This window comes from Somniosus microcephalus, chromosome 19 (assembly GCF_052327205.1).
Source record: "Somniosus microcephalus isolate GS21.2 chromosome 19, FLI_Smic_1.0, whole genome shotgun sequence".
NCBI lineage: Eukaryota > Metazoa > Chordata > Chondrichthyes > Squaliformes > Somniosidae > Somniosus > Somniosus microcephalus.
The window spans coordinates 5,029,936-5,053,214 of NC_141005.1; the positions used below are offsets into that span (position 1 = coordinate 5,029,936).

The window sequence follows — 23,279 nt, forward strand, 5'->3', positions numbered from 1 at the left end:
CCACTGAGATGCTGAACTCTGTCTTCAGCATAATGTAAAGCACAGGAAATGTATTCGTCCAGCTGAAATTGTACTAGCTGTTTAGCAAGATTTACAGTGCAGTATTGATGGTGACTTCATAGATTAGTCTCTAGAAATAATGAATTTGCATTTATCTAGCGCCTTTCATGGCCCGGGGCGTCCCAAAGCGCTTTACATCCAATGAGGTACTTTTTGAAGTGTAGTTCCTGTTGTAAATATTGACCCCAGGACACTGGGGAGAATTCCCCTGCTTCTCTTCAAATAGTGCCATGGGATCTTTTACTGCTGTTACTGCGGCAGCCAATTTTCATAACTGAAGCTCCCACAAACAGCAATGTGATGACCAGATAATCTGTTTTAGATGTTGGTTGAGGGATAAATATTGGCCCAGGACACCAGGGAGAACCCCGCTGCTCCTCTTCGAAATAGTAGCCTTGGTATCTTTTACATCCATCTGAGAGAACAGAAGGGGCCTCGGTTTAACGTCTCATCCGAAAATCAAAAATGTAACTTGTTGCTTTACTGTATACTGTTTAACTTTTTGTAAAAAGAGTATATGAAATAAAATAATGCCACATAATAATTGGATTTAAAGAGGTTCCTCTGCTTTGCCAGCTACTTTTCCAAACAGCATTCAAATGCTTTCAACCAATGTATTTGTGTGTGAAGATATTACATGCGATTTCTTACTCAAACTTTTTTCATGTCTTACAGAAAAAGAGCAGAGAAGAGACTTGTGGAGAAGGGAGCGGGGTGGAAATCCTTGAGAACAGGCCCTATAATGATGGTCCAGGTGGCTCTGGGCAGTATACCCATAAAGTATACCATATTGGTATGCACATCCCCAGCTGGTTCAGATCTATTTTACCAAAAGCTGCATTGCGTGTAGAAGAGGAGTCGTGGAATGCCTACCCCTACACCAGGACAAGGTACACCTTCAGAAACATTTCTGTGTCAGGAAGGCTGACATGTTCCAGGCATTCAGCTCCAGTGAAGAGCTGCTTTGCATTTCTGCTAAGGAGTGTGAACGCATAAAATTGACCATCTAGCGTAAACTTGGTGCTTAACTGAAAAATAGTCGAATGTGATATTTTGTGCCGTGACTTGAGAGTTGGTTTTCAGGCATTGTAATAGTGGGATGTGGATGGGTTTTGGGTATTACTGGGGTGGGGGTGGGTTTAGGGATATTAATGGGGTGCAGGTGGGTTAAGGGTATTAATGGGGTGGGTAATGGGTTAATAGGATGGGGTGGGTTTAGGGGTATTAATGGGATGGGGTGGGTTATGGGATATTAATGGGGTGGGGGTGGGTTTAGGGGTATTAGTGGGGTGAGTTTTGGGGTATTAATGGGGTGGGTTATGGGGTTAATGGGGTGGGGGTGGGTTATGGGGTTAATGGGGTGGGGGTGGGTTTAGGGGTTAATGGGGTGGGGGTGGGTTTAGGGGTTAATGGGGTGGGGGTGGGTTTTGGGGCTAATGGGGTGGGGGTGGGTTTTGGGGTTTATGGGGTGGGTTATGGGGTGAATGGGGTGGGTTATGGGGTGAATGGGGTGGGGTGGGTTATGGGGTGGGTGAATGGGGTGGGTTTTGGGGTTAATGGGGTGGGGGTGGGTTTTGGGGTTAATGGGGTGGGGTGGGGGGTGGGGTGGGTTATGGGGTGAATGGGGTGGGGTGGGTTATGGGGTGGGGTGGGTTATGGGGTGAATGGGGTGGGGTGGGTTATGGGGTGAATGGGGTGGGGTGGGTTATGGGGTGGGTGGGGTGGGTTATGGGGTGGGTGGGGTGGGTTATGGGGTGAATGGGGTGGGTTATGGGGTGGGGTGGGTTATGGGGTGAATGGGGTGGGGTGGGTGGGGTGGGTTATGGGGTGGGTTATGGGGTGGGATGGGTTATGGGGTGAATGGGGTGGGGTGGGTTATGGGGTGAATGGGGTGGGGTGGGTTATGGGGTGAATGGGGTGGGGTGGGTTATGGGGTGAATGGGGTGGGGTGGGTTATGGGGTGAATGGGGTGGGGTGGGTTATGGGGTGAGTGGGGTGGGTTATGGGGTGGGTGGGGTGGGTAACGGGGTGGGTAATGGGTGGTTAACGGGGTGGGGTATGGGGTGTTAACGGGGTGGGGGTGGGTAACGGGGTGGGGGTGGGTAACGGGGTGTTAACGGGGTGGGTTATGGGGTATTAATGGGGTGGTTAATGGGGTGGGTTATGGGGTATTAATGGGGTGGGTTATGGGGCGGGGTGGGTTTAGGGGTATTAATGGGGTGGGGGTGGGTAATGGGGTGGGGGTGGGTTATGGGGTTAATGGGGTGGGGGTGGGTTATGGGGTATTAATGGGGTGGGGGGTATTAATGGGGTGGGGGTGGGTTAATGGGGTTAGTGGGGGTGGGTTAATGGGGTGGGTTTATGGGTATTAATTGGGTGGATTATGGGGTGGGTGGGGTGGGTTATGGGGTTGGTGGGGTGGGTTAATGGGGTGGGGTGGGTTATGGGGTTAATGGGGTGGGGTGGGTTATGGGGTTAGTGGGGTGGGTTTAGGGGTATTAATGGGGTGGGGTGGGTTATGGGGTTAATGGGGTGGGGGTGTGTTAATGGGGTTAGTGGGGGTGGGTTAATGGGGTGGGTTTATGGGTATTGGGTGGGTTATGGGGTTAATGGGGTGGGGTGGGTTATGGGGTTAATGGGGTGGGGTGGGTTATGGGGTTAATGGGGTGGGGTGGGTTATGGGGTTAATGGGGTGGGGTGGGTTTAGGGGTATTAATGGGGTGGGTTATGGGGTTAATGGGATGGGGTGGGTTATGGGGTTAATGGGGTGGGGGTGGGTTATGGGGTTAATGGGGTGGGGGTGGGTTTAGCGGTATTAATGGGGTGGGTGTGGGTTATGGGGTTAATGGGGTGGGGGTGGGTTATGGGGTGTGGGTGGGTTTAGGTGTATTAATGGGGTGGGGGTGGGTTATGGGGTGGGTAATGGGGTGGGTTATGGGGTTAATGGGGTGGGGGATGGGTTTAGTGGTATTAATGGGGTGGGGGTGGGTTATGGGGTTAATGGGGTGGGTTATGGGGTTAATGGGGTGGGGGTGGGTTAATGGGGTGGGTTATGGGGTTAATGGGGCGGGGGTGGGTTATGGGGTTAATGGGGTGGGTTATGGGGTTAATGGGGTGGGGGTGGGTTATGGGGTTAATGGGGTGGGGGTGGGTTATGGGGTTAATGGGGTGCAGGTGGGTTATGGGGTTAATGGGGTGCGGGTGGGTTTAGGGGTTAATGGGGTGGGGGTGGGTTTAGGGGTATTAATGGGGTGGGGGTGGGTTATGGGGTTAATGGGGTGGGGGTGGGTTATGGGGTTAATGGGGTGGGGGTGGGTTTAGGGGTATTAATGGGGTGGGGGTGGGTTATGGGGTTAATGGGGTGGGGGTGGGTTATGGGGTTAATGGGGTGGGGGTGGGTTTAGGGGTATTAATGGGGTGGGTTATGGGGTTAATGGGGTGGGGGTGGGTTTAGGGGTATTAATGGGGTGGGTTATGGGGTTAATGGGGTGGGGGTGGGTTTAGGGGTATTATTGGGGTGGGGGTGGGTTATGGGGTTAATGGGGTGGGGGTGGGTTATGGGGTTAATGGGGTGGGGGTGGGTTTAGGGGTATTAATGGGGTGGGTTATGGGGTTAATGGGGTGGGGGTGGGTTTAGGGGTATTATTGGGGTGGGGGTGGGTTATGGGGTTAATGGGGTGGGGGTGGGTTTAGGGGTATTAATGGGGTGGGGGTGAGTTATGGGGTTAATGGGGTGGGGGTGGGTTTAGGGGTATTATTGGGGTGGGGGTGGGTTATGGGGTTAATGGGGTGGGGGTGGGTTTAGGGGTATTAATGGGGTGGGGGTGAGTTATGGGGTTAATGGGGTGGGGGTGGGTTTAGGGGTATTATTGGGGTGGGGGTGGGTTATGGGGTTAATGGGGTGGGGGTGGGTTTAGGGGTATTATTGGGGTGGGGGTGGGTTATGGGGTTAATGGGGTGGGGGTGGGTTTAGGGGTATTAATGGGGTGGGTTATGGGGTTAATGGGGTGGGGGTGGGTTTAGGGGTATTATTGGGGTGGGGGTGGGTTATGGGGTTAATGGGGTGGGGGTGGGGGTGGGTTTAGGGGTATTAATGGGGTGGGGGTGAGTTATGGGGTTAATGGGGTTAATGGGGTGGGGGTGGGTTTAGGGGTATTAATGGGGTGGGGGTGAGTTATGGGGTTAATGGGGTGGGTTCAGGGATATGAATTAACGGGAGACTGTGAAAAGATCCGTATTATTTCCTGGGTAGAAACAATTGGTTTGCTGAAATTGCATCACAATATATTTTAAAGCCAGCTGCTGATTTATCGCCAGCAAAATAAAACACACTGTTGGATGTACTTTTGCATGAGGAAGTACACAAGTTCTCAGCGTGATGCAGCAAACCTCCCTGCTTGGCCTTATTACACTAATTGGTTAATTATCCAGATATAGAGAACTGTGTGATGCCATTGTAATGGATTGAGGTTCCATTTTGAGATGCGAATTGTAAGCAACACTGAGGACAATAAATAAATGACGTTATTTTATTATTGATATTTAATCGCCATCATGCTTCATAACATTGATCATTACTGGAACCGTGGTTTATCTCTAGTTTAAAATGAAGCTGACAGTACTCTCGACCAACTAGATTTCTCATAACCCTCTATCCTCATAGACAAAAATAAATTGGTGCCTGCAGTCATAACCTTATCCAAGAAAGACATTTATCCAAATAAAATCAGTTGCACTTATTACAATATTATTCTGTCGTATCTGTCCCTCTGGCAAGGTGGAAATTTTACTGTATAAAACCTCTGTTTTTCATCTGAGATTGCCAGGTAATGAAGGTATGGTCTGGATTTTTAATACGCAGACTGCATATTTGCATATTTTATATAACACGACTTATTTCTAATAAAAACTCGGGGAAAAAGTCGGTTGCTTTGCGCCTCCCGCACAAAGCAACTAGCGCCCGGGCGCGGCAATGTTTGCGCCGCTCGCGAAATTGACCAGACATTTTGCGGCGGTGCTAAACACTACCGCCACGATCTCCTGCGCTCACAGATCGTGACTTCAGTCGAGCATGCAGTGCCCCGGTAGCGCCCTGGACCGGATATTGAGTGGCGCCCCCTGCCTTACCGCCTGCCGCTAGCAACGGCAGGTTGAGGGGCGCATTTTACAGTCGGGAAGGGACGGGGGAGCGCTATCTAAAGGCGACCACTTCCTGCCTTTCTTTGTCAATGACATTTTTGCAGCACGCATTCTGAGTGAGAGAGAGACTTCTGGAGAGATTCAACGCTGTGTGAAGGAGTTTTGGGTACTGAGCAGCACTTTGCAGGTTCATTTTGATTTGACCTTCTTTGCATTGATTTAGAAGAGACTATGGGGGCTGCACTCTGAGCTCTTTCCCTGGGCCTCTCCATTGTTCTTTCCAGCAGATTTGATGTACAGGTCTCTCCAGGCCGAGATTCAAGGCTGCAATGAGCAGGATGTGGATGGAGAGCAAGATCGACCGTCCCCTTTAAGAACTGGCCGGGCATCAGTGTGTCTGTGTTCCATTGCTGACTGACATCACATGAGCTTCGCCAGCGCTGTGAGGTAGCGCCTCGCTCCTCGGCGTTAGTGCCTTAAGAGAGGTGTGTAGCGCCTGATTTAGCGCTCCAATCACCTCCAGGGGCGATAGAAGCCAAGTTTGCAGTCGGAAGCGATAATTAGCTCCAGGCACTAAACTTTGCGCCCGGCCAATAATTGCGCCCCCAATGGGGCGATACCGAATTTCTCCCCCTCAGTGTTCCAGTTGAGAGGATTTTCCACTGGCCAACCTTGGTATGGAAATGAAAGAAGTTTACAGTACAGGAGGCCATTCGACATTTGACCCATTGTGTCTGTGCCAACTCTTTGCTAGAGCAATCCAAAAACTAATCCGCTGCCCTGCTCTCTCCCCATTGCCCTGTATCATCTGCTGCTTCAAATATTTATCCTCTTTTTCCCAAAAAGTTGCAATGGTCTCTGCCTCACCTCCCCTTATGGTAAAGTATTCCATGCTCCAACAACCTGCTGCGTAAAAAAATTCTCCTCACCTCTCTCTGGCAATTCTAAATTTGTCATCCCTCGTCACCGACTCTCCAACTGAAGGAAATAGCCTTTTGTTCACCCTATCAAACAGCTCTTATTAAATCTACTTTTAGCCTTCTCTGCTCCAGTGGAAATAGTTTCAGTATCTCAAGTCTCTCCTCGTAAATATAATTTTACACCCGTGGCATCATCTTGGTGAATTTATTCTGTACATTCCATAACTTTAATGTCCTGTCTATACTGGAACACTCAAAATTGCAAACAATCCTCTAACTGTAGCCTAACCAGCGTGCTGGAAATAAAGTAATAAACCTGTGGATCTGTGTAAAGTGGTCATGATTTGGGGCTTGCTCTGTGGGGAATCCTGCCCTCTAGCTTCGCCAGTGAAACTCTGCTTTTAAAGGAATGGCATTTAAGCTGTTTGTCAAAGGTTAAAAAGTTGAAACAGGGCTTGAAATTCCCCTCGAGCCACGTTTGGAGCACTAAATCAAAAAAGCTGGAAAAGTTAGCGCCAGGCGTTAACCTCTTCCAGCCTTTCTAAAGTTCCCACTTTTTGCTCCAAGAGGGAAGTGGAGCGCTAAATCAGGCACTCCACTTCCTTCTTGGAGTGCAAGAGGGGGTGAATTTCACGCCCCGGGGTGCATGGCTCAGCGGCGCCACCCACTGCGCCACGTGGCGCTGACACGTTGCAGGGGCTCTTCCCTGAATTAAAGGGAAGGGTCCCACGCTGCGAACTCTGCAGTTTTTTTTTAACTTGCCTGCAGCACCGGGGAGCAGATGTGCCTCACGATCAGCCCAGCACTCAAGCAGAGTGCCGGGCTGACCGATCACGGCACGGACCCCGCGTCTGGAGCAAAAAAAAAAATTTTCAAAAAAGCCGACATTTTTTTCGGGGCGGCCGGCCATCTCACCTTTAACTTCTGCCCCGCTAGTGGCCGGCCACCCTGCTCGCATCCCCCTGCAGCAGTTGCTGCCATCGTCCGGCGCTGCTGCAGGAGGCGGAGGGGAATTTTTCTACCGGGGCGATGCGCCCGGAGATGACATCATGATCTCCGGACGCATGAGATTAGGGGGCAACCCAGTAGCGCCGCCGCTAACCTCTTGTGGAATTTGGCGGGAGGCGCGGTCAGCGCTGCGGCCGGGCAAAAAGGCCTTTGCGCCCCCCACGGGAGGCGCAAATGAGGGGAATTTCTCCCCCTTAGTTTTCTTTCTTTTTGGAAAAATTATTGTTCATCTTTACATCTTTTTGTTGCAGGTACACCTGTCCCTTTGTGGAGAAGTTCTCCATCGATATTGAAACGCATTATAAACCTGATTCAGGAGGTCAGGCCAATGTATTTAATCTCTCAACTGCTGAAAAAAGACAGAGGATGCTTGGTACTGTATTTGCTTTCTATTTTTTTTAATGCAGTTTAGTTGATAAGTGTAAAGTCTGTGGGTTGTTTAGTTAATTAATACACAGACTCCAAGAGTAACTTAAAACAGGACTTTACTATTCGAAGGTCAGGGCGAATCTGCCCAATAAATCCTGACACAACACTTATATACTGGTGTGGTCACCGTCGGTATTACAGTATACAGAAGCCAAACAAAGTAGTGCCACACCTAAAATAGTTCTCTTAAAGGTGAACGGTTACATACAATAGTTCTCTTAAAAGTAGACGGGTACATACACTACAATAAGCTTTTGGTTATGGAGGGGGATCTAATTAAAACAAGATGCCAAGTAAAGTTCACCACAGTCATTGTATTATTTTCATTAAATGATTCCGTGCAGTGTAGGTACGCAGAACTTCATAGTGAGAGGTGCAATGCTGGGTAGCCCAATGTCGTCTCCCGGTTTGATAGTTATGGGCTTGAACCTGCTGCTCCGTTCCACTGGTCGCAGTTTGCTGCTCCCTGGCCAGGCCGTTGGCTTGGGTGCCAAGCTGTGGTAGCACGCTACAGTTTGAATGAGGAAGCTGGGAGACATTACCTACACACCATTCCGTGATGTGTGTGCGTCCTGTCAGTGAGTAAGTCACGGTGGTTATGAAGATATTTATAGCCCAGAGTGTCTTAACGTGAAGGAGCCTGTCTGCTGTTGAGGTGAAAATTTGCAATGTTGCGTGAGAGTTTTGTTGAACTAAAGAAGATGTTACAATAATATTTCACTTGGCATCCCTTCAGATATATATGAAAATTGTGTATTGTGAGGATTTTTTTCCTGAGGGCACTTAGCATCACTTCACATTATAAGTAAAACTGTATGATAACAAAGCATTATATTAAGGAATCACTGTAAAACAAAATCTAGCACCTTCTCAGTTACAGGCCACATTCACCATTTTTATTGCCTCATTCCCCCTTAGCTATTCCACCTGAACAGTAACTAATGGTTTATTGGCAGTACTGTCTGTTTAAAGTGCCACTCCCAGCTTTTGCTGTGGCAAGCATGTGGGATCAGTATTCAGCAGGGCAAGGGTTAACACCATATGTGTAAGATGAACGTTCTCATCGTGTTGCAGCTAACACAAGACTCATTCACTTCTTTGGTGACCTTTTAATAGCAAAACTAAACGTTGGCTTCATTTCACAAAATGTGGTTCAAAAACCACAAGAACCTGAAACGACTTGTTTGGGAGTCACTCGGGGGAGTTTCAACTTAGTGTAAAATATTCAGCACATTGCAGTCAGCAAATCCAAACATCCACATTCACAGCTTTGTGTGTAGGTACAAAACCAGGGCAAAATGTTGTATATACATAATTATCAGTCTGTACACGTGTTCCATATTATGCCGATTTGAATATACCAGCAAATTCCAACATGAACCTTCTGTGCACCGGTATTACTTTTCCAGTAATTACAACTTACATTTTTAAGATTATTTTGTGTGCAAGTGATTTTTTGAGATAACATTGATCTATTCTGTGATTTGTATTGCATTTCATTTAACCATTCACATATTACAAACCAACAGTCTTATCAAATATTCAGTGTGTTTGTTATTAATGGCTTGATGCATGGCTTTTAATCCTCTGTATGTTGTGACATTTACAGGATAAACCCACTCAGATTTACAATGTACATCATTGTTCAGGAAATTTCCTGTTTATGTCTGATTAAATCATAGAGATGTTCAGACTGAAACCTTCTTTGTTCAGTTAGACAAGTGTATGGCATTTGAAATGTATTATATATAAAAAAAGAATGAAATTGCTGCCGCACTCTAGAGTGGTTAAACTTCTGCCTTTTGCTGTCTGCCAATACCATCCAGTTAACAAACAAACCAGGCCAGGTGGCATTGGGAGGGAAAGAGGGAAGGGGAGGGTGGTGAGGAGGGAGGTTGGGGATGGAGGGAAAGAGGTTGGGGAGGGAGCGAGGGAGGGAAAGAGGTAAGGGTAGGTGGGGAGGGAGCAGGGTGGGAAAGAGGTTGGGGAGGGAGAGAGGGATGGGGAGGGTGGTGAGGAGGGAGGTTGGGAGGGAGAAGAGTTATCATTTGAACAGTTTCAAGTGTTTCCTCGTTGCCCAGTTCAGAGCAGCATTGGCTGAGGGCTGAGATTGGTTGTCTGCGGATTGCGCATGAATCAAGAGCTAGGCAGAAATGATGCCAGTCTAACGCTTATATTCCTTTTAAAAAGCAACTTATTTTTGCATTCTATAAACTGTAACCTTTGTATTGATTTTTTTCCTTTTGGGGCTGTGAAAATTCATTTTACCTCTGGAATTTGTATTGAATTTTTTTTGCAAATGTTGAATTTCATTGTATGTGATCAGTAGTGTGTTGATTGGGATTATTTTTACTCTTCAGGTTTAAGGTCTGCTGCAGCTTTTTAAATATGACTGACTTTTGTGCTGCATTGGAAATAAATAGGTCTTCCAATGTACTTACTTTGTGCCTCTGTGTACCAGATCCCATTGATATTGTCAAAGATCCCATTCCTCTTAATGAATACAAAACAGAAGAGGACCCTAAACAATACAAGTCTATCAAGACAGGACGAGGACCTCTGTCTGATGACTGGATAGAGGAGTGCAAGAGCAGGCCTGGGAAAATGCCAATTATGTGTGCGTACAAACTCTGCAAAGTAGAGTTTCGATACTGGGGGATGCAGTCCAAAATCGAGCGGTTCATCCATGATGTAGGTGAGTGTGTGTCAGTTCCAACTTGCACACTTATCAAGAAAAGATAGTGATGTGTTTTCCCACACTCGCATTAAACACGTAAAATCGAATTAATTCAGTGTCTGTAGTGTTTTCAAGTCTTGCTTCTTAATGAGTGGTGGAACATTCTCAGGCTTATTCCTGGTCTCGATGAGCTCCGCTCGTCCACACTCTCGGTTACTGAATGATGTACCACTTGAAGGGGATTAAGTACAAAGGTTGACAAAATGAGATTTATTTACACTGGTTACCAACTTGGTAGATAATCAGTAAAAGCCTCCTCTGAAGAATGTATCAGATCAACATAGACCATTGACTAGGGAAGCGTCGAGGTTAAAATTTGCTTTGTAACATTTTGAATGACATTGTCTTAGCGTGCTACCCATGGGAGTGTACAATTTAGCAACAGAACCGTACATGGCATATAAATAGCCTCCGTGTCTCACTCTTTGAAATGCACACAGCTGGTTACTCTGAAGTTGGTTTGTAAACCACCTCCTGCTTTTTGCTCTGTCCTGTTTGGAAATGTCCATGCAAATATTAGCTCGCTAAGTAAATCTAAACTGGCGGGATCAAAAACAAATTAGTTTGAGCAATTGAGTGTGATTCCCATGCAGTGCCGTGAAAGCATTAAGTTTCGGACTTGGAATATGTTCTACTGATCTGGGCCTTACATGGCAGCCTGACCTCTGGAGGAGTTTCTGATTCTTGGGACAGAAGAGCTGCAGGTGTATTTGGCCTTTAACTTCAGCTATTAACAAAATTCCAAGTTTAAATTAATGGCATACCACCACTGAACTCCCAGCAATTGGTTGAATAGTCACCAGTTAATCTCCCAACGGAATCTGATGCATTCTTCATCCCAAAGTAGCTTGGTTGCAGTCAGTTGCATACTCTCTCCACCATAACCCGCCACATGAGCTGCTACGGGGACTCTTTGAAAGAGTTCTCCAATTAGTCCCACATCCCCGCTCTTTCCCCATAGCCCTGCAGATTTTTCTCCTTCAAGTATACATCCAATTCCCTTTTGAAAGTTATTACTGAATCTGCTTCCACTCCTGTCCCAGGCAGTGCATTCCAGATCACAACAACTTGCCGCATAAAAAAGATTCTCCTCATCCTCCCCCACCCCCCGCTTTTTTGGCTTTTTTTTTGCCAATTATCTTAAATCTGTGTCCTCTGGTTACCGACCCTCCTGCCACTGGAAACAACTTCTCCCTATCTACTCGTATCAAAACTCTTCATAATTTTGAACAACTCTATTAAATCTCCCCTTAACCTTCTCTGCTCTAAGAAGAACATACCCAGCTTCTCCAGTCTCTCCACATAACTGAAGTCTGTCATCCTGGGTACCATTCTAGTAAATCTCCTCTGCACCATCTCCAAGGCCTTGACGTCCTTCCTAAAGTATGGTGCCCAGAATTGGACACAATACTCCAGCTGAGTAATTAAATATTGGGAGATCATTGTTTTCGGTCCCTGCCACAAACTCCATTCCCTAGCCACCGACTCCATCCCTCTCCCTAACATCTGTCTGAGGCTGAACCAGACTGTTCGCAACCTTGGTGTCATATTTGACCCTGAAATGAGCTTCCGACCACATATCCGCGGCATAACTAAGACCGCCTACTTCCACCTCCGTAACATCGCCCGTCTCCGCCCCTGCCTCAGCTCATCCACTGCTGAAATCCTCATCCATGCCTTTGTTACCTCTAGACTTGACCATTCCAACACACTCCTGGCTGGCCTCCCACATTCTACCCTATGTAAACTTGAAGTCATCCAAAACTCAGCTGCCCGTGACCTAACTCACACCGAGTCCCGTTTACCCATCACCCCTGTGCTCGCTGACCTGCATTGACTCCCGGTTAAGCAACACCCTGATTTCAAAATTCTCACCCTTGTTTTCAAATCCCTCCGTGGCCTCGTCCCTCCCTATCTCTGTAATCTCCTTCAGCCCCACAACCCCCCGAGATATCTGCGCTCCTCAAATTCTGCTCTCTTGAGCATTCCTGGTTATAATCGCTCAACCTTTGGCGGCCGTGCCTTCTGTTGCCTAGGCCCTAAGCTCTGGAACTCCCAACCTAAACCTCTCTACCTCTCTTTCCTCCTTTAAGACGCGCCTTAAAACCTACCTCTTTGACCAAGTTTTTGGTCACCTGCCCTAATTTCTTATGTGGCTCAGTGTCAATTTTTTGTCTTATAACACTCCTGTGAAGCGCCTTGGGACGTTTTACTATGTTGAAGGCGCTATATAAATACAAGTTGTTGTTGTTGAGGCCTAACCAGTGAAATACTTTAACCATGAATCTCTATTTTTGATGGTACAGTGTAGCTATTTTGAACCGGAGTGAGCAATTGGGCCACTTGACTGATGGCAGGCAAAATGTTATTAAAACTGAAGATTGAAACGTGGCTGTGGTTGAAGTAATGGATGAGCTTGGCTATGAGGACAGATCCATTGTGAATATGGAAGATGCTGTTCTGCAGGGTCCGAACATTACACTATAAGACGGACATTTGTTGTGAGAGATTCCAATCTTCTTTTGCGATAATTCCGATTGTTGCTCGGTGATATTTGCTGGGTTAAAAACTTGACATGCAGAGGAACCTAAAAGTCTGTTTAATGAACTGAATACTGGGTTGCTTAAAAGATAATAACGCTGATGAGAATTTAATCATGTAACAAAATTAAACTTACTCCCAGGCAGAAGTACAGTAATATCTTAAATTATTGTGTAGGACAATTTAATTTGGTCTTTTGTTTGTGCTGGACCAAGCATCAAATAAATTCAAAACCTCTTCTCTTGAAAGATGATCATTTTTCGACATTTGAGGTTTCCTTTACGTCATCATGGTTGTCTTCCTGGGAGTACGACTGTAGTGTCAGTTCCTTCAGCAAGATTACATGGGTCATAGACAAGCTGGTGCAAGGGCGGGCAGTCACTGGGCTAACGCATCAAAGGAAAAACTGTTAAATATAGATTTATACATTTTATTACAGGTCAGTCAGCATCTGTGGAGTAAACAGACAGGCTAGCATTTCGGCCACTGCCCTTTGTCAGCCCAGTCCTGCTGGAGCCTGAAACGTGAACTTGTCTGATCTCTCCACAGATGCAGACTGACCTGTTTCAGCTCCAGATTGCCAGCAGTGCAGTTTTTTTTTATTGCTTTTTTTTTGTTAGAATTTGCTTAACAGTTTTTCATTGAGAATTAAGTTTTCATTGAGCCAGCTATATTATTTTTGGAGCAAGTTCTGACTGTAAATCAGCTGACACACTGTGAAGGAGCAGAAGGAAAGAGAGAAGGGACACAATGGACCAGTGATTTCATTCAGATGATAAATACACTCTATTGGTATTTATTTTGTGTTAATCGAGGGGATATTCAGTGCTGGGGAATGGAACATTCTACATTTCAGGAATCCAGTGTCAGTATCCATTCTGCGAGATTTAACACCGCTAGAATGAACATAAACCTCGCTCTGCTCTGCCCCAATAATATACCTCAGTCCCCAACCTCAGCAGACCAGCTCCCACTGGACTAATGTGGCATTTCCCCCCATTTCTAACGCCATCTATCATTAAACTTCTCGAACTAATGTAGCCAATTATCGCTAAATGAGGGCTAGTTTTGTGCTGAGGGGCCAGGCCCACCAGGAGCAGATTGGGGTCGGCCACACTCATTGCACACGGGGTCCTTGCTCAAGCAGATGGACAAGACTTTCAACCCATTGGTCTGGTCTGGACTTGAGCCCAAGTCCCAGAGGTGAAAAGCCAGTGTCTTGGCCACTGTCTCACCTGTTTCTTACATTTTTCAGCTACATGAGAGAGACTGACGGACAAGAACCAGCTTCAAACCACCTGTTTGTGTCTTTCTCTGTTAGCTGGTGGAGTTGACACATTGAACCTCACGCTGTCAGGATGTTGAGCCAACACTGTCCTGATGGGCCGAATGGCAGTTCCAGTGCTGTCATTTCTATGATTCTGCCTAGTTCAGTTGTACATTAACAATTAAACGGGAGAAGTGAGAGGGAGAATGTGAGGTCGTTCCTGCATGTGTGTGCTTTATTTTCATTTGAGATACATATCTGTGATAATCTATTTTAGGCAATTGCTGCAGTTTTATTTGAAAAGTGAAAATCATTGAGGAGTAAGCTTAAGGAGGAGAGGACAAAACACAAATCATGGAATGTTACGCCACAGAACCTGGCTCTGTGGCCCATGAAGTCTCCTGGAACCTAACGCACTGCAGCATTTTTGTACTTTCCATTCCGAGCATTTGATAATGTATTAGCATTACGTTCCGTAATGTGTACGGTGATGTTCATATCACTGAATACAATTTGTTCGTTATTTTGGAAAGAATATCCAGATTCTGAGCCACGATTTGTTGTTATTGTTTAGTCTCTGTGAGAGAGATTCAGGTCTTGTTGTGGCCTAGTTTTAGTTAACCAGTTTGTTGTTGACTGTTCCAGAGACTTTGTTGGATTGATCAGGGCTTTTCTTCTCTCTGTTGATTTACATAAATAAAAAGCACCTTCACTTCAGTTGTTTTTTTTCCCCAGTTTCTTCTGTCTATTCATTATTCAAAGTTTTGAGAAGTTATAGAATTAGAAAAATGAAATGTGCTTCTTCACAACTGGAGTCAAAAGTGGTCAAATGTAAGATTTTAGTAATGGTTTAATGTCTCTCTAGATCCTTCACTGATATTTTGTGACATGAATGCCAGGTAAAATATTACATAGAATTACATAGAATATACGGCACAGAAACAGGCCATTCGGCCCAGCCAGTCCATGCCGGCATTTATGCTCCACTCGAGCCTCCTCCCATCCTTTCTCATCTAACTCTAATAGCGTAACCCTCGATTCCCTTCTCCTTCATGTGCTTGTCTAGCCTCCCCTTAAATCCATCGATACTATTCACCTCAACCACTCCCTGTGGTAGCGAGTTCCACATCCTCACCACTCTCTGGGTGAAGAAGTTTCTTCTGAATTCCCTATTGGATTTATTGATGACTACCTTATATTGATGGCCTCTAGTTTTGCTCTTTCCCACAATATGTTGAGTCATTAACCAGAGGAAAATGTCTTTGGTAATGTAATTCTTGTTTCCCTCCCCGGTCATTGATTGCGCTCGGCTGCGTGCTGAGAATGCAGGTGGGTGGCCTGGCCAGAGAACATCAAGGCCACTCTCTCAGCAACCATGGGGTGCACAGCATGGCCCAGGCGAAGGGTCCTCCTCTCTCAGGAAGATACATCTACTCAGTGAGCAGAGTGAAGGAAAGGGACTGCGCCCTCCCACTCTTCAGTGCCTCGTACAGAAAATTTTAAATACATTACAACTAAAACCAACTAGTTTTAATTGACCGTTTCCCAGTCCTAGTGCTTTTATGATCTTGTAATGTCTTTAATGGCTACTTTGTTCAGTAGCATGCATAACGTGATTGGACCGAGTTGATTAGTAAAACTTTTAATTATCACTTGAGTGCACAGCGATCTCCATTTTAGCTCCTTTAACTTTCTACCCAAGTGCTTGTCAGATTGCAGCCATTTTACACATTCACCGAGATAACTAAACATACTTAAAGGTTTGAACACAATACCCTGGGCTGACATATTCAGCTCGGACTTTTCATTTATCGTGGTCAAGAAAAATTCACAACACGTAAATTGAAAACCGTTGGGTGAAAGGTTAAACAGTTTACTTTTCAAACTTCGCCACGTAATAAATGTTAAACCTCAAGCATTCTTTCCAAAAAGCCAGAATGTACTTGGCACAATAATCAAAAGAAAAGAAAGAACAAAGACTTGCATCTATATCACATCTTTCACATGCTCAGGACATCCACACACACACGGGCCAGTCAAAGGACTGTCTTACTTTCTTATTATTAATCACAGGGTTTTACAAGATGCCGACATCAGGTTGTGTTACCCACATGGAGCTACACAAGTAATTGGAGACTGTACAGACCTATGTAATTCATCCTGTGACCATCTGCTGTTATTTATCATAGAGTCACTCAAACTGACAACATATCTGGTTAAGTTGACCTCACAGGTAAACAAGCAATCTCTATTAATAATGAATGAACTTGAATTAAGAGAAGGGAAGTGTTTGTGCGCTGAAGCCAGAACATGCACAAGACTAGTTTTTCCACTGCTACTGCACCCAGATGTTTCGTTCTGTCCAATGAGTTATTCTGAAACCTAGATAGGATGCTGATTCTAAATTCACTGGGGTCATAAATTGCACCAGGATGATAATTGATTACCTGTAATTACAGTACCTGCCCCACTGCTGTCAATAAGGTCATTGGCTTGTGAACAATGGGATAAATGATCATTTTGTCCTGAGACTGTTTTTGGCCCTTTCTGACCATATAATTTGCTGAATTATTTTTTATTAATAAATGGGAGAATTGTGTCATTATCTATTACATAACGGTACAATAATGGAGTGTGGAGTTTTTCTTTTGGTTAGCCAAGTGCCTGATAATTGTGGAAAATCATCATGCAAACCAAGAGATCCACACAGGTAGGGTTTTTGTTTGCCTGATAGGGAACTTTTACACTCTCCACGTAACCTAAATTCAAAACAGTTTTGCGTCTTTCTCTGTTGACACACCATATATTGAATCCCATGCACTCTGGGTGAAACATGTGGAGGAGCCAACGCTGACCTGATGGGCCGAATGGTAGTCCCAGCGCTGTCTTTTCTATCATTCTATGCAGTTCAGTGCATTAACACTTACAGGGGACCTGCGATTCATTTCTGTGATGAAATTTTCTTTTAGGCAATTGCTGCGTTTTCTCTTGTGATTTTATTGGAGACCGAAGGCAGTATATTTAATTTGAAATTTTGTTGCATTGCTGCATCTACTTTTTGAGTGGCAAACATAAGGAGGAGAGGGCACGAGGAGGGATCTCAGGCCCAGGGTGTCAAGAGGCAATCGCTAGGGCCCCCCCCCCCCCAGCATGCTGGGGTTTAACAAACTGTAACCTCACAGCTTCACCAGTACAGGGCACTGGTTGGCATGTCCGGCCAGGACTAGCTACCCATTAGGGCAGTGGCTGAGAGGGTTGTATAGAGTCATGTAGGACGAATCCCTGCCCCAGTGACGGGTCTACCCTCTGGGTATCATTAATGACCCAGGCAGGCTGCTCGATCATCAACACTGCCCTCGTGTACTGCAGAGCAGTCTGGTTCCGTTATTAGATGACTGTCAGCCATGGAGCGATAACTCGGGACCAATTATCCATATGTGATCTTGGAACCAGCTCAATTCCAAAGGGACCCCGCTTCTCTCTCTCCCCTCCCCCTCCAAAGGAGAATAGTCATTAAACTGCATGGGTTTAAGCCCTTGCTAGATGGACATCAGACACCAGGAAATTCTCGTGTGTCTCAGCGTGTGTGTGTGTGGTGTGCTGCACAAATCTCCAAGTGCTTGAGTACATCACCACCGCCTCCCTGATGCCAGCATGGACCTCCATCGAATGATGGTTCCACTAGTTGAATGTGTGGACCTTCAAAGGCAACTGCTTACCTCTCTAACTATTAGCTGAAACCAGCCATAATTGAATCATCGTTTTCCTTGTTTAGGAGGAGATAAATTATGAGCTCTGTCTAAAGATTGTTCTTGAGTCAGTACTAGAAATGGTCATAACATACTTCCATCGCCGTTTGCGAGAATGTGCTGCCTTCCTTTAGGAAGTTATGTTGGTTTCAAGTTAATTCAGGGGTTTAATTAACTTGGATCGATTCCCATTGTGTGCCGCCACCTAGTGGATATTTGGTACCTAGCAAGTGCCGTAAAGTAAACTGCTGTATAGCACAAGACCTGCAGCTCGACACATGGTCTGGGAAGTTATTTTCTTGTTACGCTTCGGCCTTGGACACTATTTGTCTGTAAGTACTTGAGAATGTTATAGATGATTAGTGTACACTATATTTTGCAGAAAATGTTTAGTTTGTAACCTTTCTCTGTAAGCAAACCTGCACAGCTAGCCGTGAAGTGCTCGCTCTCTCTGTCTAGCTGGTTAACTTGTAGCTGTATTTTGATGCACTATGTACAGGGCTAATTTAAAGTGAATGTAAGAGAATGCCTTTCAGTTTGCTAAATGTATATTCACAGTAAGCTGTGTTTCCACGTGTTTTGGTAAGTTACATGCCAAATGTACTGTGTTGCTCAGGCTTACCTAAGTTTGTGTATGTATATCAGTTATGTGTTTGTGTACTAATGTGTGCTTCCATTTCTGTATTGTATTTCAGTTTCACAATAAGAATCTTTCAGTAAAGTTTACAAGAAAAGCCAAGCCTTGTGATTTTTATGGGAAGATATCAAGTTGTTAGCTACCTGTCTAGCTCTGCATAGGAACGTGCTGCGAGGGCAGAAAGAGAACCCTTTTGTAGTCAATGACTTGCCTCTTGTATAACCGGCTTCTGTTTGGATCACAGCCTTCGGCCCGTGGAATGTGTTTCTACTGCACCAACTTGTGTTTGTTTAATCCAATCTTTCGTTTATTTTTGAATTATGGCTCATGTCTGTTCAAACTCATTTAGATTCATGCATCTGCTTGGTTTAAGACTGTTTCCGTGTGTTGCAGGATTAAGGAAAGTCATGCTGAGAGCTCATCGGCAGGCGTGGTGCTGGCAGGACGAGTGGTACGGGCTGACCATGGAGGATATCCGCCGCCTCGAGCGGGAGACGCAGCTCATGCTGGCCCAGAAAATGGCCCAGTTCATGGCGCAGTTCAACTTAAACGACAGTGAAGCCGAACAAGTCGCGAGTCAGTCCTCCAGCGAGAGGGATCTGGACACCAACAACTCCATCATCACCCTCGATACAGAAACTGGCACTGCCAACCTGAAGGACTACGGTGGCTCGTTAACAGAAAGAGCGCTGACTAAACAGTGGTCTACGTCATCCAAATCATCACGCTCATCAAAAAGAGGAGGTAGGGTCTGCGAACTCATCACTTACTGCTTTCTCAAGAACTGTAGGTACCTTCAAACAAAAATACTAAATCTATTTTCTCCCCTCATTCTGTCTTTTCATTATTGTACACAGGGTAGTCCTGGCCAATATTTATCCCTCAATCCAACATCATTAAAAAAAAATTTTTTAATTGTTTGGTCATTATCTCATTGCTGTTTGTGGGAGCTTGCTGTGTGCAAATTGGCTGCCACGTTTCCCACATGACAACAGTGACTACACTTCAAAAGTGCTTCATTGGCTGTAAAGAAGAAAGACTTGCATTTATATAGCGCCTTTCATGACCACCAGAGGTCTCAAAGCACTTCACAGCCAATGAAGTACTTTTTGAAGTGTAGTCACTGTTGTAATGTAGGAAAAAAGCACTTTGGGATGTCCTGAGGTCATGAAAGGCGCTATAGAAATGCAAGTTTTTTCTTCTTAGCTACTTTTTAAAAACTTTTTTTGTCCTTTCTTCACTAATTTCCCCTCCCCTCCCCATCTATCTTAAAAGTGTTGATTTCTTGCAGGGGTACAGGTTCCACAGCTGCCAGTTGGCCCACTGGCACCTCATTCAAGTGACTGTCGTTCTTCACGTATGAGCCGAGACATGTCACTAGGCTGTTCATCCACATGGGGCATCACAGCCGAGTCCAGTCCTCCTCACCTGACATCCACACATGTAGTTCCAACTGAGGTCACTTGGTAGTTGCTCGGAGTGGCAACTTTGATCATTTTCTTCCTCCAATCCATTACTTTTTCTTACAGCTTATCTTGGATAAACTTGTATACACCGGTCAAGAGTTTTAGTATTTCTTTTCTGGTGCAGTTTCGTGCTTGAATTATGAATAGAATATTGAACAGGGCAAGGTTACACAGTCCAGCTGGCCTGATCCCTCAGCCACTCTCTGTTTCAGGGTCTAATCTGACCATTTTTCATCATCGAGTCCCAAGTGAAGAATTCCTCATTTTTATTTGGCGTGAGTTCACTGGCCTTGTTTTAGATACTAATTTATATTGCTCTAGCTCTCCAAGTGAATTTCAACCATTAAAGTTGTGATCAAAGTGAATAGTACAAGTGATAGAATGGGCTCCCCCTAACAATGGAAGTTTATGTTCTTTTCACTTCATATGTTGTATTGTGCAAATATGTTAAATTGCTAAACAAATACTACATGGCAGTGGGTTTCCACCGATCTTTTGAATTGCCTTTGTGATACAGTTCAGCGCTACATCACAAGAGCTGAGCAGCTGTCCCCATTCAGCACGCATCTGTGGATGTGGAGCTGAACTCCTTGATGTAGCGCCAGCTGGCCATACAGGCCCGATTTGTTGAGTTGTGTGACGTCGGAATATTGTGTCGTGGCCAGCGGTGTAAATGAAAGAGCCAGAGCCGGGCCTCGGGGACAGGGTAAGAACTCAGTGCAGCACGCCAGCCATTGTACAAAGCATCTCAGATACCTCGAGGAATTATTGCCCCTGATGAGACCTCTGCAGTTTCTGCCCTTTCTCCAGGGAGAAGCATAGAATTCAGAATGTTGGAAATACATTATTTTTTAAAATACCCTTCGGTTCAATTTTTTATTTGTTTTTTTCCCAATTCTAAGTTTTTTTTTGTTGGAATAATTAAACAAAAATGTAAGTTCTACAATAGTGATGGTTCTGAGCCTTTATGTTTATTAATTTGCGTGTACAGTCTGTGAAATGCTGCATTGCTATCCTGTCCCCTTGCGCCTCGTGCACTAGTGCTCCATATTCTTTCCCATGTACGGTTCCTAGGTGACGTTTGTTTGGAAGGAGTAGGTGTGGAAAATTCCTGAACAGCCTCCTGCAATTCAGCTGGCCACTTACCTCAGAACCAAGCGTTGGAGCCTGGCGAGCTCCAGGCATCTCTCCTGTCACTTGCCCAGAGGCAGGTGTTGGCAAAGGACTAGTATTGACCTGAGAACCACACTCCCATTCCTGTGACTCTACATACCTATAAAAAGAAGAAAAGACAAACTTGCATTTCTATAGCGCCTTTCACCACCTCCGGACATCCCAAAGCGCTTTACAGCCAATGAAGTACTTTTGAAGTGTAGTCACTGTTGTAATGTAGGAAATGCGGCAGCCAATTTGCGCACAGCAAGCTCCTACAAACAGCAATGTGATAATGACTAGATTATCTGTTTTACTGATGTTGGTTTAAGAATAAATATTGGCCAGGACACTGGGGAGAATTCCCCAGCTTTTCTTTGAAATAGTGCCATGGGATCTTTTACGTCCACCCGAGAGAGCAGACAGGGCCTCGGTTTAACATCTCATCCAAAAGACGGCCCCTCTGACAGTGCAGCACTCTGTCAGTACCACACTGGAGTGTCAGCCTAGATTTTTGTGCTCATGGATTAGCAGGCTGCAGGATTACCGATGAGCTTTTTACTGAGTTGGTACACATGAGAGTTCCACATAGGTTGCTCTTGGCCTCTCCCAGAAGTGGACAAAGGCCATGTTGTTGGATCATATTGTTCAGGGTAAACCACCAGTCACATTTACTACCAGAAAGAAATTAACACAGAAGCAAAATGAGCGCAGCACATTAATGCTTAATTTGCACACTATTTGAGTACATTTCCAGAACCTTTAAAATGAATCCTTTGGCGATTTTTGACAGCAGTCCCCACAGGATTTTCTGTCACTACAGTGACGTGAAAAATAATTGGTTAGACTAAGAGAACTAAAGATAAGCCGTTAATCCAAGGTCAAAAGAAACCGTTCGTGTTACAAATGTTAAGTGCCTTCCATTTGGAGGTAAGGAGTTACACACAGCACCCTGGTCTGCTCCTCCCTCGGTCTGTTTACATTCACGCTGCATTTTAAAAGCCGAAGCAATCTGCACGAGGATGCTCTCCCTGTGTGCACTACTTCTGTCAAAGCTTTATTTGTTCATAGCATTGGCTGTGTTTGATGCACGCTCCCCTTAACCAGAACCCAGCACAAAATGAGGTGACTGTGTGAAAGATTCCAGTTCTAATCATAGAAATGCAGGCCTTACAGCTAGATATATATTCTGTCTTCAATTTAATTTTTACATAGTTACAGTAAACAGAATAAATAATGTGTATCACCAACTGTATGACCCAGCTTGGCATGTTTCTGAAGATAAATGGATCCTTCACTCTGCATTGAGCCGTGGGTGCCCATATCCCAGATTGATTTCAGGCAACATGAGCGACGACTTTGCTGAAAGCCTCCTGTTAGATCTGTGATATTGACGCCATCTGTTACTTTGCGATGCGGTTTATTTATAGAAACTATTAGCAACGTGGTGCTGACGTCTTTTGCTGCGTGATTTAGCTTTGTCATTCAAACTGGCTCCTTGTGCTTTCTCAAATGGGCAGGTCTGTTCAATCAAGAACTGTAGCAGTGAAGGATAAACAAATCCATGTTCACGCCCCCCATGACCCCCCACCCCCCCCCCACCCACACCCCCACCACAGTCTGCGTTGAATCTATAATAATCTCAGCCTGAGATTATAATGGGGAAAATTAAATTGGACTCAGTGAATTGAACAAACTGATATAATAGGTCGGTGCCAATATGGCCGTGGTAAACAGCTCAATATATTGACTTGATTTTTATGGCCTTGTTGATGTGGAATATTGCACACAGAATAATGCCAGAATAATGGAAAAGGTGACACACATTTGCAAACCACGGCTACTGAATATTAAGATCCGTTGCTACCATGTTGATGCTGATGCATGTAATGGATTTTACTCAGTGAGGTTTCTGCTTTTCTTCTCATTTGGGACCTGCTGCTTAATTCCAGATGAATTTTTCGGTGCCACCATGTAACTACCGTATATCCTAGTTACTTGTTTTAATATTTAATTTTGCTTTTGCAGTTTCTGTTCCTTGCCGAAATGCTGCTGCAGTTCTCGAAAGATTTGAAAAAGTCGTACAGTGTGCACGTCAGCATTTGGAAAAATAATTGAGTGCTGTTTTCCAGCTCTTTAGGACACTCTCTACCAATGTTCCCTGTAATTTCTTT

General features: G+C 45.2%; 1 protein-coding gene across 6 annotated transcripts in view; it reads left to right on the plus strand.

Annotated features, from left to right (window-relative positions):
* Positions 1-23,279, plus strand: part of pitpnm2 (phosphatidylinositol transfer protein, membrane-associated 2) — a 395,812-nt gene that overhangs the window by 285,293 nt on the left and 87,240 nt on the right. For all 6 annotated transcript variants that reach the window (XM_086011868.1, XM_086011869.1, XM_086011871.1 and 3 more), the window contains 4 exons: positions 736-950; positions 7,379-7,500; positions 10,018-10,251; positions 18,881-19,231. In XM_086011868.1, the coding sequence (XP_085867994.1) occupies positions 736-950; positions 7,379-7,500; positions 10,018-10,251; positions 18,881-19,231 (922 nt within the window). The remainder of the gene's footprint in view (positions 1-735; positions 951-7,378; positions 7,501-10,017; positions 10,252-18,880; positions 19,232-23,279) is intronic.